General features: G+C 32.1%; 1 protein-coding gene across 5 annotated transcripts in view; it reads left to right on the top strand.

Moving 5' to 3' along the window:
* The first annotated feature begins 6,099 nt into the window (after positions 1–6,099).
* The window catches only part of LOC140437205 (arrestin domain-containing protein 5-like), a 30,356-nt gene continuing 19,542 nt past the window's right edge, over positions 6,100–16,913 (top strand). Inside the window, exons 1-4 of one of the 5 annotated variants that reach the window (XM_072526568.1) lie at positions 6,100–6,218; positions 8,844–8,955; positions 14,272–14,424; positions 15,607–15,818. In XM_072526568.1, coding sequence (XP_072382669.1) covers positions 8,853–8,955; positions 14,272–14,424; positions 15,607–15,818 — 468 coding nt within the window. In that variant the 5' untranslated portion in view covers positions 6,100–6,218; positions 8,844–8,852. Of the gene's footprint in view, positions 6,223–8,615; positions 8,741–8,843; positions 8,956–14,271; positions 14,425–15,606; positions 15,819–16,913 lie in introns of those variants that run through there. The other 4 variants (XM_072526567.1, XM_072526570.1, XM_072526571.1 and 1 more) reach the window with 4 other exon arrangements.

Genomic DNA, 16,913 nt, shown 5'->3' with positions numbered 1-16,913 from the left:
ACGTTGAATAGTTTTTGCGAAATTTAATATGTTTATAAGATTTTTTGAAAATTGAGCTAATTTCTTATGCTGATCTTATGCTGGTTAACAACTGGTAAGTATATATGTATATTACGTAATAGCAAGCTATTTAGATCATTATATAAATATGCTTTGGATATTTTTTCTAATTTGAAGAAAGTATGAATGTGGGGAACATTGATACAGTACACGTTGGGGGTAGTTTGATATGTATCAATGTGCCCCCGTGTGTCTATATATATATATATATATATATATATATATATATATATATATATATATTTATATATATAAATATATATATATATATATATTTATATATATAAATATATATATATATATATATATATATATATATATATATATATATATAAATATATATAGTATATATATATATATATATATATATATAAATATATATATGTATATATATTATATATATATATATATATATATATATATATATATATATATATATATATATATAAAGATGCACAGTTGAGGTCTTTTCGTTTAGTATTTTACATTATTTATTTTTATTTTTGTTTCAGGAAACATGGTGAGAAATTATCAAAGAAAAACCAATAGACCAAATCTGGATGAAAACGCTATAGCTTCGGCAATTAGAGCGGTAGTTGAAGAAAAGATATCTATTCGAAAAGCTTCTAATACATATAATTTAAAACCTGCTACATTACAGGACAGGCTTGTAAAAAATAGACTGCAAATTTCAAAACAGCAGATTTTTCGAAATATTGTTCAAAGCAAGTTTTTACCGTAAATCAAGAACAGAAATTAAATGAATATGTAGTTACCTGCAGCAAGAAGCATTATGGTCTCACTCTCTACCAACTTAGAAGTTTAGCTTGCGAGTAATGCCAAACAAGTGAAATGCAAATATCCTTCTAAATGAGACGAAACAAAAACCTGAAAACACCAGTCTCGCACGGTCATTAGGATTCAACAAAACCTCAGTTGCAGAATTCTTTAAAACTTATGAGTGTGTCCTTTTAAATACTCATTCACACCAGAACGTATAAATAATATTGACAAAACAGGTATTACCACCGTAATGAAGACGCCCAAAATTTTAGCTGAGAGAACACAAAAACAAGTAGGACAAATCGTTTCTGCTGAGAGGGGTGAGCTGTTTACTTTCTGTGGTATATTATCAGCTATTGAGAATACTGTACCCCCTATATTTATTTTTCCACGAGTTCATTATAAACCTCACTTCATAAATGGTGCTCCTGAGAGAAGCTTAGGCCTCGCTACGAAAACTGGTTGGATGAATTGTGAGTTATACCTGGAAGCACTACGACATATCCAAAAACATACTTGTTGCTCATGAGAAAATCCGATGTTGCTGCTTTGTGATAACCACGAATTGCATATATCAATTGAAGCTGTCGATTACTCCAGGGCGAATGGCATAGTTTATTTATCGTTTTCTCCACATACCTCGCACAAGTTACGACCACTTAATGTGGGGGTATTTGGTCCCTTTAAAAGCAAGTTAAAAGTTGCCTTTAACGATTGGCATACTGGCCACACAGGTAAAGCCTTATTCATTTATGAGATACCAAGTCTTGCTAAACCAGCATATTTTGAAGCATTCACGGGAAAGAACATTACTAGTGGATTTATGAAACCAGGCATTCACCCTTTAAACAAACTTGTTTTTTCTGATGAGGATTTTGCTCCTTGCGACGTTTATACTTCCGATGTAATCTCAACAGAACCAAACGTTTGGGAAAATCCTTCTGTTTCCACAGAATTCCCAGTTGCTGAACCCGGGCCTAGCACAGCAACGCAATCACTTCCAGAAGATAATTCTTTGTCATTTGACGCTGTTCAATGGCTAGAACTTCGACCGTCAACACCTGCTTCTTTAAAATGTAAAACCTTACCCAAAAATAAACAAATTCGCAAAACAACGAAAATTAAAGGAACGTGGTAAATCTCTTATTTACACTAACACTCCCGAGAAGGAACGACTTTTAGAACTACACAATACCAAACAAAGACAGATGCAGATTAAAGAACAAAGACGCCGTGAAAAAGAATTAAGAATTGTTAGGAATAATGTAGCTCTTGCTGATTCTAGTAGCATCCCAAAGAAAATTGCTAAAATAAAAAAAATTGAAAGTGATAGTTCTACAAGTTGTTCTGAAGAATTCGAGGCGATGGATTTATCATTGGATTTTTCAGAGTTATCAAATGATGATAGCCCTGCCGATTTGTTCCAACCATTCCCAGAAAATATAAATGAAGGTGACTTTTTAGTAATAAAATTTGAAAAAAAAAATCAGTTGTGCACTATGTGAGCAAAGTCTTGGCTGAACATGATAGCTTGACGTATCAGATATCTTATCTAAGGAAGAAACCGGGATCGTGGACTTTTACTTTTCCTGATGTGAAAGATAAAGCTTCAGTCAATTTTTTAGACTTTTATCTAAAATTACCGATGCCTAATGTTACTGCAATCGAACAGCTTCACTCTGCAGATTTCCCATAACTCTCGCTTCGTACAACATTCAGTAAAATGGTATGTTACTATTTTATTAACATTTGTTTATCTTTGATTTGTAAAATTTGATTCAGTAAAATAGTATGTTACTATTTATTAACATTTGTTTATCTTTGATTTACTAATAAATTGCATTAAAGTATTATTTTTTTATTCATTTATAACAGTTTATTAATGTACCCCTAGCTGTACAAAACTGCCTCATGAGTTGAATCATTGTACCCCGTATGTGGGACACTTTGATGCATTGACTACGTTTAAAAATTACCCAAATATCTTTTTTTTGTTAACATTTCTCTATTTTAGTCTTGTTTTATTAAAAATAGGTTAGTTATTACTGCATTCTACGAAAAATTACATTTTAAACTCATTAAATTCCGGAAAAATTAGTAGTAGAAAAAAACTGTATCAATGGGCCCCCACTTCCACTACTTCCCCTATGCTAAAATAAAGAGAGTCTTATAATAGGGATTACTATAAATTTTAATTTTTGTGAGAATATCGGAATAGGTGTGTTTTATTTTTCAATTTGCTAAAATATGCTAAAGGGTCCTCTTATTTTCATCAAACTTGCTCAATTTTGATACTATCCACTTCTAGAGTTTATTTGATAGGTATTTTTAAGTACTTTTCATAGTGTTCGTCAAGTATATTTTATAAAATGCATCGTTTGAATATACATTCAATTACCTTTAACTCACTTTGAATTAATAATAAAAGGTTTCTCAAGTAAGAAATTTATTCGATTTTTTATTAGCGTCAATTTTGGTAACGACAAACTTTTTTGAAAAAACTTGTAGTTTTTGAGTTATTTATGAAAACCGTTAAAACATGCATTTTTCTCACAAAAGTCAAAATTCTTAATCCATAATATCTGTAAAGGGTATTAATTTATTGTAATAATTTTTTATAACAAATTTTGCTTATAATCGATCCTATATGGTATAATTTCTGGGGTTATTGTTAATAAAATAATTTCCAGCACGACAAGGGGTAGCATCCACCCCCAGGGTAAAAGCGCAAGTGGGGAATGTCACTTTTATTTCTTGAGGTATTCACTAACTACAGTATACTCCCTATATAACGAACACGGTTATTACGAGATTTCGCTTATAACGAGGTACATTAGATGTCCCGTGAAATTTCTATTGAACTATAACCTTCTATAGCGAGACAATTTTGGTTATAACGAGAGAAAATAAGATCAAAAAATGTGTTTTTTTACGTTTTTGGCCCGGCAGTGGCTATATATAAATACCCTTTTTAACTGCCGCCCGCAATAAACTTGTTCGGAAATTTACAATTTATGATTCACAAGTGTCATTGTATGGGGTTGACCATTCGCACCTAATAATAAGAAGGTGCTAATAGACAACATGTGGAAAGTGCTGTAAACGTTATAAGAAACTTTATTCAAAGACAAAACGGAAATTAAGAAGCATACAACTGTTTCACATCTTTAGAAAATAGGTATTATAGACAGAATGATACTGGAGAATTTAAAGCAGTCAAAAATGACAGACTTCTTTCTATTGCAGAAGCAATAGTTTATGTTATCCTTGAAAGTACGCTTTATACAGATTTACAGAATACAGATTTTTTATTTTAATGAACTTTTTTTCAAAAACACCATTCAAACAATATTTAGCATCTTATATTGCTCCGATTGGCTTCACTAGAGGAAGTTAATGTTTTAGAAAACTACATATTCATATGTATGCTCAGTATTACTGTTGTTTGATATAACGAGATCGGCTTATAACGAGGTAATTTGTGTGCCATTTCAGTTCTCGTTATAGAGGGAGTCTACTGTACTTACCAATTTTTATGACTATCGATGGAGGTTCAACTAAATCGGAGGTGAAAATCTTCAGTGACTGTACTATTTTTTCAGTTATGAGAGGGCGCATACATACATTTTACCTCAGGGCAGATTTTTTGTATAGCTGTTAATTCTTTAACTAATTACGAAGACTAAGAGGCTATTTAGATATAAGTGATTAGCTAATTGTTATCTGAGAATTTAGAGAATCTGTGATACTGAGGGAGGAAGATTGGTTTGTGATAACGAGGGCTTGTAATAATGCATACAATTCTGCTGTATAAATAGAAGTGGCCACATTAACTAAATTGTAAAGAGGAATGTGGAGTTATAGATGCAGCTTCGACGTTATTGCCAGATTTAGACGCATCTGTATAAATGCAATAACTTTCTTAAGAATTTTCGAGTTCTTTCTTTTACAAAGTACTATCAGATTAAAGTGGTTGCGTCTCTGATTTTTAGCGTTGAAGGAGAGTTTTATTTAACCAAGAAGAGGAATGTTGTATATTTGAGGAGAAGCGATCAAGAATTTGGAATTGCAGTTTCCTTTTAGAGTTTATTTTGACTCTTTCGTAGAAAGGTGGATCAGAACCCTAGAACCCTTTGTATTAGTTTCTGAATAACGTTATGTGAATGTATTTGCAAAAACTGGGTGAGATGTACCTACTGCTAATGATTGAAAACTCGTATGAAAGACATAAGGCCTTTTGTTTGGGATCAAGAGGTTGTTCCATTGTAAAACACTACAGACTCTCCACTGTAGAAGTTTTTAGTTGATATTAGAGAGTTTAAAGTTCTGGCGAAAAACTCATAACTTTTATTTCAGTCGCTTACATTCCTGATATTTTGCCACATTTAGCGTTCTGTCGTAAAATAATTTATACTTAAAACAAATTTTTGACATAATATTTTTACATTTTTTGAGAATATATTTAGCTTGGGCTCGATGTTTTTTATATCACCATGATTTCCATTACTTTTGTGATATCTAACTCTATATATGTTTTTACCGCTTCTTTGTGGTACCTAAATCTTTGTAAATGTAACTTTTGTTTGTGAGTACGAAGGAGGCGTACTTCTGAGATATTGTGTTGAGAGTTTGTTTTGTTTGAGCATTCTGGTTTAAGTTGTTGGTCTACATGGCTGTTTTCGGTTTGTAAATTTTTTATTTGAGGTTTATGATTAGTTTGCTGATCTATGGTAATTTCATTTTGTGTAGCAGATATATTTAAATTGTGTTTGGTGACAGTTTGAGCACAACCACAGAACAAAACAAGTCGATATGTCTTAATATCTTGTGTTAGTAAGATGAATGAACCCTGAACTGTATTATTGTAAATTGAGATTTGGGCATAGCTTCTAAAATTGAGTATGTGTTTGTAATATGGTGAGTTATCCCCATTCTGTCATAGCCTTGCTGTCTGAGTTCTTGTTATAGGCAATCATGTGACATTGATAGGCACCCATGGATAGTAGTAGGCGTTAATTTGGTATATTTATTCCAATGCATGTTTATAAAACAGATGTACTAGACCAAATTCATTAATATTACACACACTCACTACTTTCATTGCTTAGATAAAATATAAACTATAAATATTTAATTAATAAACTAGTTAATACATATTTAAAATATTCTCGGAGCTAAAGCGGAATTATATCAGTGTCTTCTTAATTTAGTATTTAAGAAACATAGAATATATTTCTCTCGTCCATTTGAACAATTCAATTATTTGATAACATATCTAATCTATTGTTTAATCATACTTAAAAATATAGATACATATTGACTTTAAAGTGATGCAACTATAGTGGTATTCCAGATTTTTTTGTAACTGTTTTATTGTAAGTAGGTATCTATTTTGTAAAGGATCTATTTTTATCGTTATTTATTTTAAAATTTGTCACATTGTGTGTATGTGTATGTGTGTGTGTGTGTGCGTGTGTGTGTGTGTGTGTGTGTGTGTGTGTGTGTGTGTGTGTGTGTGTGTGTGTTTGCGTGCTGTTGTTTTTTTTTTGACTGTATACTTAATCCAGTAGCCGATTGTCACATATTGTGTATACTGGCTTTTATTATTTTATTAATAATTTAATTTTTTACTTTACTTTTACTTGAGAGTATAACCATTAAGATATTATCCGTGTTAAGATACACTATATAACAAACCATATCCTTTAATATTCATCATATCAAATACTTATTTCAGTCCAGATATTCAAATTGAAAAAGTTTTCATAGAAATTCAAAATGTAAATTTATAAAAAAATGTATCTATTATTAAGAACTATTTCATAAGCCATTAAATTAATTACGCCTACACTATCACACCGTCTCAGAGACTTTTGAATTTAGGTCCTTGATGAATTAAAAAAGAATATTTTTTACTTGTCTTTTTAAGAAATGAAAATCGTAATTTTGCGCTTTTTTTAGTTTTCAATTGTTTATAACTCGAAAACGATCAAGTATAAAGAAAAATTACAAGAAACCTATCTTGTTCAGAATTTATCAAAAGAATTAAAAAAAATTATCCGTATCCAAAAAGTTGATTATTACAATTTGTTTAAAAAAAATTGGTTAACAAAATTTGAAAGCGTTTCTCCTGGGCGACCTCTTTAATTTTACTTTGGTGTATCTCATTTTTCGCCTTGCTGTTTCGATAAGCCTGTGAGGCCCCTCACGCAAATTCCTAAAAGCCATTATCAGATAATTTTTCAATCAATTTTTGTTTCTGTTGTTTTATCTATCGATCTCAAATTGTGCATGTAATATTGTGTAATTCTGTCAATTTTATTGTTTTTTTATAGTCAATTAGTTTCTGCAATATAATATTGGTACCTTTTTTCGAAGAAGTCACTTTTGTTACTTATAATACATAGGAAAAGTTCCATCAGTGAAAAATTTTAAAAAGTGAACTAACTAACCGGTAATAATAGCGAAATGGCTTAAAATTTTTTTTTAAAGCTGGTCATTCACGTTCCGACTTGCGATCCCACTTAGTAAGACTACTAGTCGGATATTCGTCTCCACTTACGCTTCGACTTGTTATCCAACTAGCGGTCCAACATCAGTTCTAGTTTGTTTTCACGACAGTGTACATTGCTTAACTAAAACATGTATCGAGTAAACACTACGCAAAATATAATTAGGAGGAGGAAAATTGCAGCATTGTGCTTGTTATCCTCCTTATCATTTGAAAAAAAAAAGAAAAAAATGTTGGATAAAGAAATTATTTGTTGAACGTGTAAACTATTGTGACACGAAATTGCTCAATGTCATTGATATGAATGATTACAAAAACTACCTCAGTTCGCAAATTTATTTGCGAACTAGGGATATTTGCTCAGCGATGTCCAGCACCAATTGAGATTTTGTTTGGAGCTGACGTAAGCAAATTGTATACAGGGAGGAAATATCAGTTACAAAATGATCTTGTAGTAAATTTACTATTTTAATTGGAAATAAGCCACAATATGACTTAGAAATTAAATGTATTTGACGTTTGGACTTTCACTTCGGAAATCGTTATCAAAATATTCCGAAGTTGAAGTCGAAATGTCAAATAAATTTAATTTCTAACTAATTTTGTTTGTTGTTTGTTGTTTGTTGATAATTCTTCTGTGGCCAATCCGGAGTATTGGAAATTGTACCTGTCTGGGAGTGTCCGAAATAGATCTACAGAAAAGAAAATTATTTGCCCTAACAAAAAGTAGATGATGATGAAGAATCATGTATTTTAATAGGGGTAATTTTCGTGCAACTGAAAGTTTATTTTCTAGTATTTCATAAAAATCTCACACGTAACAGGTGCCGAAGGTCAACTGACTGAGGAAATTTTCGATCCGACCTGTAATCCGACTTCCAACTTCACCATTCACGCTCCCATTTTGTCGTCAGTCGGAAGTCGGACCTTCAAGTCGTCCCTATAGATGTTACAACTCGTACCACTAGTTGTCCAACTAATCCAACCAGCCCACTGACTGTCCGATTTCATATCCGATTTTGTTTGGACCCAGTCGGATTAAAAATCGGAACGTGAACGTTTCCTACATAAATAAATTCATGAAATATTCAGCAATAGACATTACTTGTAATTTAGAAAAAAAAATTATAGCAACCCAGTTATCGTTAATGACACCCAATTAGTAAATGGCACAGACGAATGTGAAAATATATTTAGCCAGATACACCTCTTCAAAAATAAAATGATCAACTAATTTTAGGGAATTTTAACAGTGTAAATCAGCTTTAATCCATCACGAATAAATGATTTTTTGTAAATACCTACCATACTTGCTTATACTAATCCATGACTTTATAGAAATTTTTTTTAAAATGGTTGATGAATCTGCCACACAAAAATAGATAGGTATGCCAGTCATCAAGTTATTGCTATTGCTATCTTAAAGGTTTACATAACGATGCATTGCTGTGCAAGTTGTATGACTACAATGTACTATTATAATGTTTAGTTTTAGAAAATGAGTTGTCAAATAGTTATCAGTAACACAGGACCATATAGCCCAGGAGATACAATATATGGAAAAGTAGTGTGTAATTTTATATCCAGCGAAAGATTTAGAGGTAACTATAGGGAATTTTTGTATTTTTTATAGTGCTTTAGTATATTTAGTAATATTAGTACTAAACTGTTTATTCCCACCAATATTCTTAAACCACGCGTGAGCGAAAAATTTTTATATACACTACTCTCCAAAATTAATGCACCACCTTAAATGTACCATGTACCAATGTACCCAGTCTGAAGCTATTTTTCTTCTGAACCGTTAATTGGATTTTGATAGTTTATTTCTCATATTATAGGTCTATGTCTAAGAACTTACTGTTATTCAATTGAATGTAATGTAAATGTAATTAAAAATAAAGCTGTGTTTTTTCATCTTATTTCGCATACATCCTGTGAAATTCAGAAACAAACGCTACATCTTATTAATATTGCGAGATAGCTTTATCTTTTCTCAACATTTTCATACATAAATCATCTAGATATCTCTATTATCAAGGATTAAAAAAAAATTTAATGAAAAAAGTTTTTGTGGGCATTTAAAACAAAGAAAACACTGCTTACATAACTTTTATACGGATTTAAAAAACTGAATCCTATGAAAACATAACTTAAATAATTTTTAACAAGTGCCCTTTTCCAAAAATACCTAATAACGGGTATTTTCGCCTCTATTTAAAATTATTTCTTCACAGCGACAAGTCATACAGTACATTCAACCAACTTACACCTTTAAACGATTAATGGAATTCGCACAAAACCTTTCGTTGTAGTAAAAGGCACGGTAAACTGCACTGGAGTTCTCCATAATCTCTTTAATTACTTGCTTTGTTTAGAATATGTTTGCCTGTATTATTGGTTAGAGTTAATTGGTATAAAATAAGGAGCAAAACTTCAAATTGAATTTTAAATATTATTGTTTATTTGGCTAATAATGAATGTATAAATATTATCGTTAACCTGCTGTACAATTATTTTGTAAATAACATTATAATAGTGTACTTTTATACTTACTGATTATTTAAATTTATAAATCATCATCATTGTCCCTAAATTCACTACCGCTATCATTAAGTAAATCTATCATCACTGGATTAATCATCATCATCATCTTTGGCTCTACAACCCTGTGTGGGTCTTGGTCTGTTCAAGAATTAGTCTCCATTTCCGCCTATCTTTTGCCCTGGCTTTCCAATTTCTGACCCCTAGATTCCTCAAGTCATCTTCGATTTGAGTTTTAAATCTAGATCTTGGCCTACCTCTCTTCCTGGTTTCTACTGGCTCTTGATATAATATCTGTCTTTGGGTGTCTCCAGTGTCCATTCTTTTAAGGTGTCCTAGCCACCTTAGTCTATTAATTTTAATAGACCGGACGATGTTGCATTTTTGATAGCATTGATACAACTCAAAATTGTAACGCCTGCGCCATATCCCGCTTTCTTCTACTCCTCCGTATATGTGCCTAAGTATTCTTCTTTTAAAGCGGCCTAGCAGTTCTTCGTCGTTTTTTACCATAGTCCATGTCTCTGACGCGTATGTCAGGACAGGTTTAATAAGAGTTTTATATATTAGTATCTTGGTTTTTCTGATAATTATGTGTGATGTTAAGAGCTGCTTTAGTCCAAAGTAAGCTCTGTTCGCAAGGTATATTCTTCTCTTAATTTCTACGCTTACTAGGTTGCTGTTATTTAGTTGTGTTTCAAGATATATAAACTCCGAGACCCCTTCGAATGTGTGTGCTTCTGTCACCAGATCTTGTGGTGCCGCTATTTGTGTGCTGTTCGTGACCTTCATGTATTTTGTTTTGGATACATTGACCTGCAGTCCCATTGTCTTCGCGGCTTTTTCTAATGTTTAAAAAACCTATATGAGGTCTCTTCATATGTCTTTTCTAAGGTTTGTCTTTCTTGGAAAATCAGATCAATTGTTGACCTTTCTTTTCGGAATCTACATTGGTATTTGCCTATTTTTTCCTCAGTATATACTAGTAAACGATCATAAAGTATATAAGCCAGTACTTGGTAAGCCGTATTTAAGAGGGTAATGCCTCTATAGTTGTCACATTAGTGGATCCCCTTTCTTGTGAATAGGTATTATAATACCTACATTCCAACTGTCTGGGAGTTTTCCTTCTCTCCAAATGGATGCAACAAATTTTATTATATATTTTTTTAGCGCGTTTGCTCCATACTTGAACAGCTCAGGGGGTATACCATCTTCTCCAGGGGATTTGTTGTTTTTTAACCTTTTTATTGCCTTGGCAACTTCTTCTTCTGTTGGTATATTATTTTTCTCCCTTTCATCGTCTACGTCTCCATTTCTTACAATTTCTCAGTTGGATTAATTTCACTAATTTTATTTTCCCGGATCCACCACTCTTCTATTAATTTTTCACATTTGTTTACAGTTTTATCCATGTTTTATAATTCTAGAGTTGCAGTTTTAAGAGCTTCTTGTCACATTTCCCTAACTGCATCATCATTGGATCCACTGCATCCAACGTGATTATCATAACCATGTTGTTTTAAACTATCATGTTTTACATATAACCCAGATGTGTTCGATAGGATTAAACTGGCAATGATACAATAGTATCCGTAGTACTTGATGTACCGTTGATGTAATGATAACCGTAGTACTTGATGTCTATAACTTGATACAATTTGGTCAATTATATAAACTGTTGTTTAACTAACCAATTTTTTTATGCTCAGTATGTCCCACGACTGTTTTGGTTGTTTCTCCAAAATCTCCGAATGGTAAGGTGCATTATCTAAAACTATAACTGATGGTTCACTCCGACTAGGTAACAGTTTCTCCTCAAGCCATTTAACAAACATATCTGTATTCATGTTTTCATGGTAATCAGCAGATTTTGATTTTAAAGAAAAAATCAAATCTGCGTTTTCTATAAAGCCCTCTTTCCCTCCCGCATGAAGAATGATGTGTCTTTTGCCTTCGGTATCTGTGTGTTTTATTGAGTTTATGCTGTCGTCTTGCCAAATTCTTTTAATTCCACCCTTTGCAAATATCCATGTTTCATCTAAGTATACGAATGTCGCATTTTCAGATTTAAGTCCAGTATATTCTCTCAAAAATTTAAATCTTTTGTGAACCACACTACTCCTTTCGCATAAAAGTAACCTATTATTTTCTTTTTTGAATGTAAATCCTAAATCCTCAACACTTTCCAAAGGCTCGGCCTCTTAATTTCAGAGAGTTGTCTTTCTCTTATTTTGACCAGTAAAGTATCTAAACTGACATGTTGATTGTTTTCACGCATTCGATACAACATATTGCTAATTTCAAATTTTTCTCCATCAGGTAAGTCAATGCTCCTAGAATGTTTACGAGTTTTTTTTACTCAGTTACTGTAAGATCTTCTTCAGAATCTCATGCATTAAAAAAATATTATTTCCTAGTTAGGGAGCAAATCTAACTACATGGTTAGACAGACTAAATATCTGTAATATACCTTTCACTTTTTAAGGAATCAAAGAATTTCTTTGATTCCTTACACTTCGTAGAACAAAAAGGTTCGCGCTTTAAGATATATTCTCCCTAAACCATTACAGATTCTTAATTGAATAAAGTCTATCTGAGCTATATAAGTAATACCTCGTATCATCTGTGAACGTGCTCCCAGTCATCAAAATTCCAGTCAAGGTGTTCTCTGGAAAATTGCAATCTATTTCTACGATGATTTACGTTTAAAGCTAGTGCTCTGACTGGTATCCTTACATGCAAATCTTGTTCATTCTGAAAGTCTTGAACGCCTTTGTATAGTGTTTCTACTAATTTAAATATTATGAACATCTGTCACTTGTATTTGCAAATGTCTTAATGTGACAAAAGGCTGTTTTGCATCCCGAAGCCTAATAAACTGATCTTGGCGTGGTGTTGTAACACTTCCTCTTCCTTGTCCAGACTGTCTCGTATGGTCGTTTGTTTCTCGAAAACGTTGAACGACCCATGATATCAACTATAGTAATTGCCTGCACACATTCATCTCAGCTCATATTTATTGAAATACGGCCCATGTCTACTAACTAACGTACGCAAAACAGCAAAACGATTGATTGAATTGCAAACAACATTGTCAGCCTAAAACTGTACTCTCAAATTGTTTGATTTTTCATACTTCATGATTCAACTATCTGCTTCTATGAATAAGTATTACAATTTATTAAAAGAGATATCGAGATGATTTTTTTAAGAAAATGTTGAGAAACTTTTCTTCTTGTATTCCAATCTGAACAACAAGCCATGAAATAAAGAATCTGTTTTACAATAGTTTGTTCTATCAAACTTGGCAATACTTATGTTCGATGTATCGAGTTTTCTGAGCTATTGCATAGGTACATTTACAAATGAATGATGTTCCTTGGCAATTAGTTACAAAACATTTAATGAAGTACCTCTATTATAGCAACAAAAATAGTGATTTTTCATTATCGTAACACAACTAACTGTTACCGCTAGTTCAAATTGATGTTTGTGCGCTGTTCGTGAAATTTGATTATTTGTAGGCCATGTATCTATTTAATTCTTATGTCTGATATTTTTACTGGAATACCCTTTGGTTTAATTTTAGTGTGTCTGCTTTTATTCCTTTTCACATATACATATACTTTCAGCTTTATCATGTAAATCGAATTATATCTGTCATGCATTTAAAGGGCTATTCTTGTTCTTGTCTTTTGTAAATGTTTGTCTCTCCATAACTGGGGTTTTTGTTCGTCTAATATAATATAAAGGTAATACACTACAAGCCCATGGGAGATTTTTAATGAGTCATTTGATCCAGCATGAGTCTCATTACAAAACAATACTATAATATATAATAACAACTTTAGGAACTGTGTAGTCATTTCTTATCAGTACAGGTGAGTCACTAGTAAGATGAACAGAGAACTTACCACTAAATAGGAGGGGGGGGTCTTTTTGGCCAAACATATTTATACGGCATTTATTGGGTAGATAATACAAAAATAATGACCTGTGATTACCTAATGCCGTACAACATTATTGGTAAGAGTACTAATTTGAACCCCCATGCTTTGTGTACCGATAAGATTTGGCGGCATAGTTTCTAAAGTTGTTATTACATATTGTATCATTGATTTATATGTGATTCATGTAGCATATTTGTGACCCCCTAAAATTAAAAAATATAGCTTCCAACACCTCATAATTTAAAAAGAATAGTAGGTACTTCTAAATCGATTTTTTCACGCCATATTATTGTTGAAAAACTTTTTTAAATAAGTTTGTGTACATTTAACTTATTCTCATTTTTATGCGAATCATAATAAAAAATACACTTATGCATAAACTTAACCGATTGCTGCTTTTTATTTTTTGAACTGTTTTAGGTATTATATGCAAATTGCGAGGAAAAGAATATACGTCCTGGACTGAACGACATAGCCATTACGACACTCGTACTAAAACAAGAAAATGGCGCACAGTTAAATATACAGGCGATAATAAATTTCTAGCGTTAAATATCAATCTTATGGGCGAAAGTAAGAGTTTTTTCAGAGTATTAGTTAATTTATATTATATATATATATATATATATATATATATATATATATATATATATATATTCATATATATGATATATATATCTATATATATATATATATATATATATATATATATATATACAGACAGATATATAGATATAGATAGAGTGTCTTTAACACTCTGTCATCCTCTGATCGTACCACGTGACCTGCCCATCTTATTCGGTTTGCCTGGATATGTCTAACTATGTTTTCAGTTCCATACAGAGTCACCAATTCAGCATTGCGGCGTCTTCTCAAATCCCCTGTGAATTCATCTCTTTGAGGGCCAAATATTATTCTGAGAACCGTTCTTTCAAATACTAGAAGCTTATTGATTTCCAGCTGGTTGAGAGTCCATGTTTCACTGCCGTATGTAATAATTGGGCGAATAATCGACTTGTACAGTGTTAGTTTAGATTTTCTTTTTAGCAGCTTTAATCTTAATAATATTAAAAGGAAGTATAATGCTCTATTTCCAGCAGCTATCCTTGCTGAGACCTCTTTTTCTATGTGGTTGTCCGTTGTGATTATCGCACCCAGGTATTTAAACTCCTTTACTACTTCGAAGTTGTAATCATTAATACTGATGTTCTGCCTAACTATTGGTCTTGGATTTTTGGTTACTACCATGTATTTCGTCTTTTCTTTCCGGATTTATTCGGAGACCCAGACTACCTGTTTCTTCCTCGAGCTGTGAAAACACCTCTCTCTCTCTATATATATATATATATATATATATATATATATATATATATATATATATATATATATATATATATATTGGCGTTGGGGCACAAATTCGTCAAACCTTTCTTGTTTGAATCAATATCAATAGAGCGATATAACTGTTATTTTGGTGTAGTCTTCACCTCTTTAGTCGACTCGGGCTGATACAAATTCAAACTCGAAAAGTTCAGCTAATGTCTCCAAAATACTTCTCACGTTAGTAGTTAGCACACATAGGTGCCACCTGCTTTGATGACGAAGAGCGAAAACGATTTACTAAATCGTGTTCTGTCCCTCTGTTATATTGTGCTATTTAAATTTTACTAAAATAAAAGTTAAAATAGCAATCTGTTCAAATTTTCAGGTAATTTTGTCTTATATATTTACGTTTTCTTTAAATTACTGTTTAAGGTACTTTACCAGCTGGTTACTATGAGTACCCTTTTACCTTCACCCTTCCACAAACTGGAATCCCCAGTTCTGTTACAAATACCTATGGATACGTTACATACTACATTAAAGCAAACGTAGATAAAGCATTTGCTTTTGATTATATCGATACAGTGGGATTACATGTGATTGCACCAATAAACTTTAATCACATTCGACATGAGCTACAACTGGTAAGAAATATTTACAAAAGTATTTTAAATTGTATTTAAATAGAATAAAATAGAACAGAGCATTTAAGAACTAGGAAGTCCAGAAATTACTTTTATTAGTACTTTAGAGCTTGCTGGTTTTTTAAATAAGTTCGCGTATACATGTTTATGCGAATACGTATATTAGGAAACCGTCTATTTTAAACTGGTTATACTGCAGCGAATTGGCCTATTGTACAAATTTCATTCATTCATGATACCCATTACAAAATTCTAGAACCCTGTACCAGCTTGTGCAGGTTTAGTGAATGGGTACCTACTGTATGTATGTTTTTGGAGTCACTCAGCAGTCTCTAAAAACTGTTAGCTGCCTGGACTTGCATATATTATAGTGAAGGCAATCACAATTGCAATTAAAAAATTCCTTTTTACTACATAGTTTTTCTTTCTTGATTTTAGGCATCAGCTAGGCTAAGTTAACAAGCTGTATCTCAACCACCTATTATTTCCGTGCTTAGATCGTAAATTTCAAAGGAGTCGATTGTCTACGTTGACCTTTCCATACTGCGATCTTTTGTGTATACGCAACATCTATATTCAGTTTAATACATCTAGATTTCAAAGAAAGTATAATATATATATATATATATATATATATATATATATATATATATATATATATATATTTGACTTGAAATTCTTCGACTGCAATTTTCCATTTACCTCTCTTCATGGCCGCAGTCTTCCAGTTTCTTATCCTTAATTTCTGTAGATCTTCCTTACCACTCCAAGCCACTTTTTCGTGGCCGTCTTCTCATTTTCTTCCCTTTATCTTGCGGCAAGGAGTTCTTCGCTCATCTTCTATCTTGCATTCTTGCCACGTGGCTCAACCATCTAAACCTTCTTGATCTAACGATCTGGATAATTTCTAGGTTCGCGTACAGCTCACTTATTTCTGCATTTGTTCACCTCTGCCAAATGTTTTATTCATCTCTAACTACCCCGCAAATTTTTCTTAAAATTCTTTCCTCCCAGATAGTTTCCTAATTTTTATTCATAACTCAGATTTCGCTGCTATAAAGGACTTTTGTGCAGCAGGAGTGGGAGGCAGCACAC

This window comes from Diabrotica undecimpunctata, chromosome 3 (assembly GCF_040954645.1).
Source record: "Diabrotica undecimpunctata isolate CICGRU chromosome 3, icDiaUnde3, whole genome shotgun sequence".
NCBI classification, from domain to species: Eukaryota; Metazoa; Arthropoda; class Insecta; order Coleoptera; family Chrysomelidae; genus Diabrotica; species Diabrotica undecimpunctata.
This window is presented reverse-complemented; position numbering and strand designations above follow the sequence as displayed.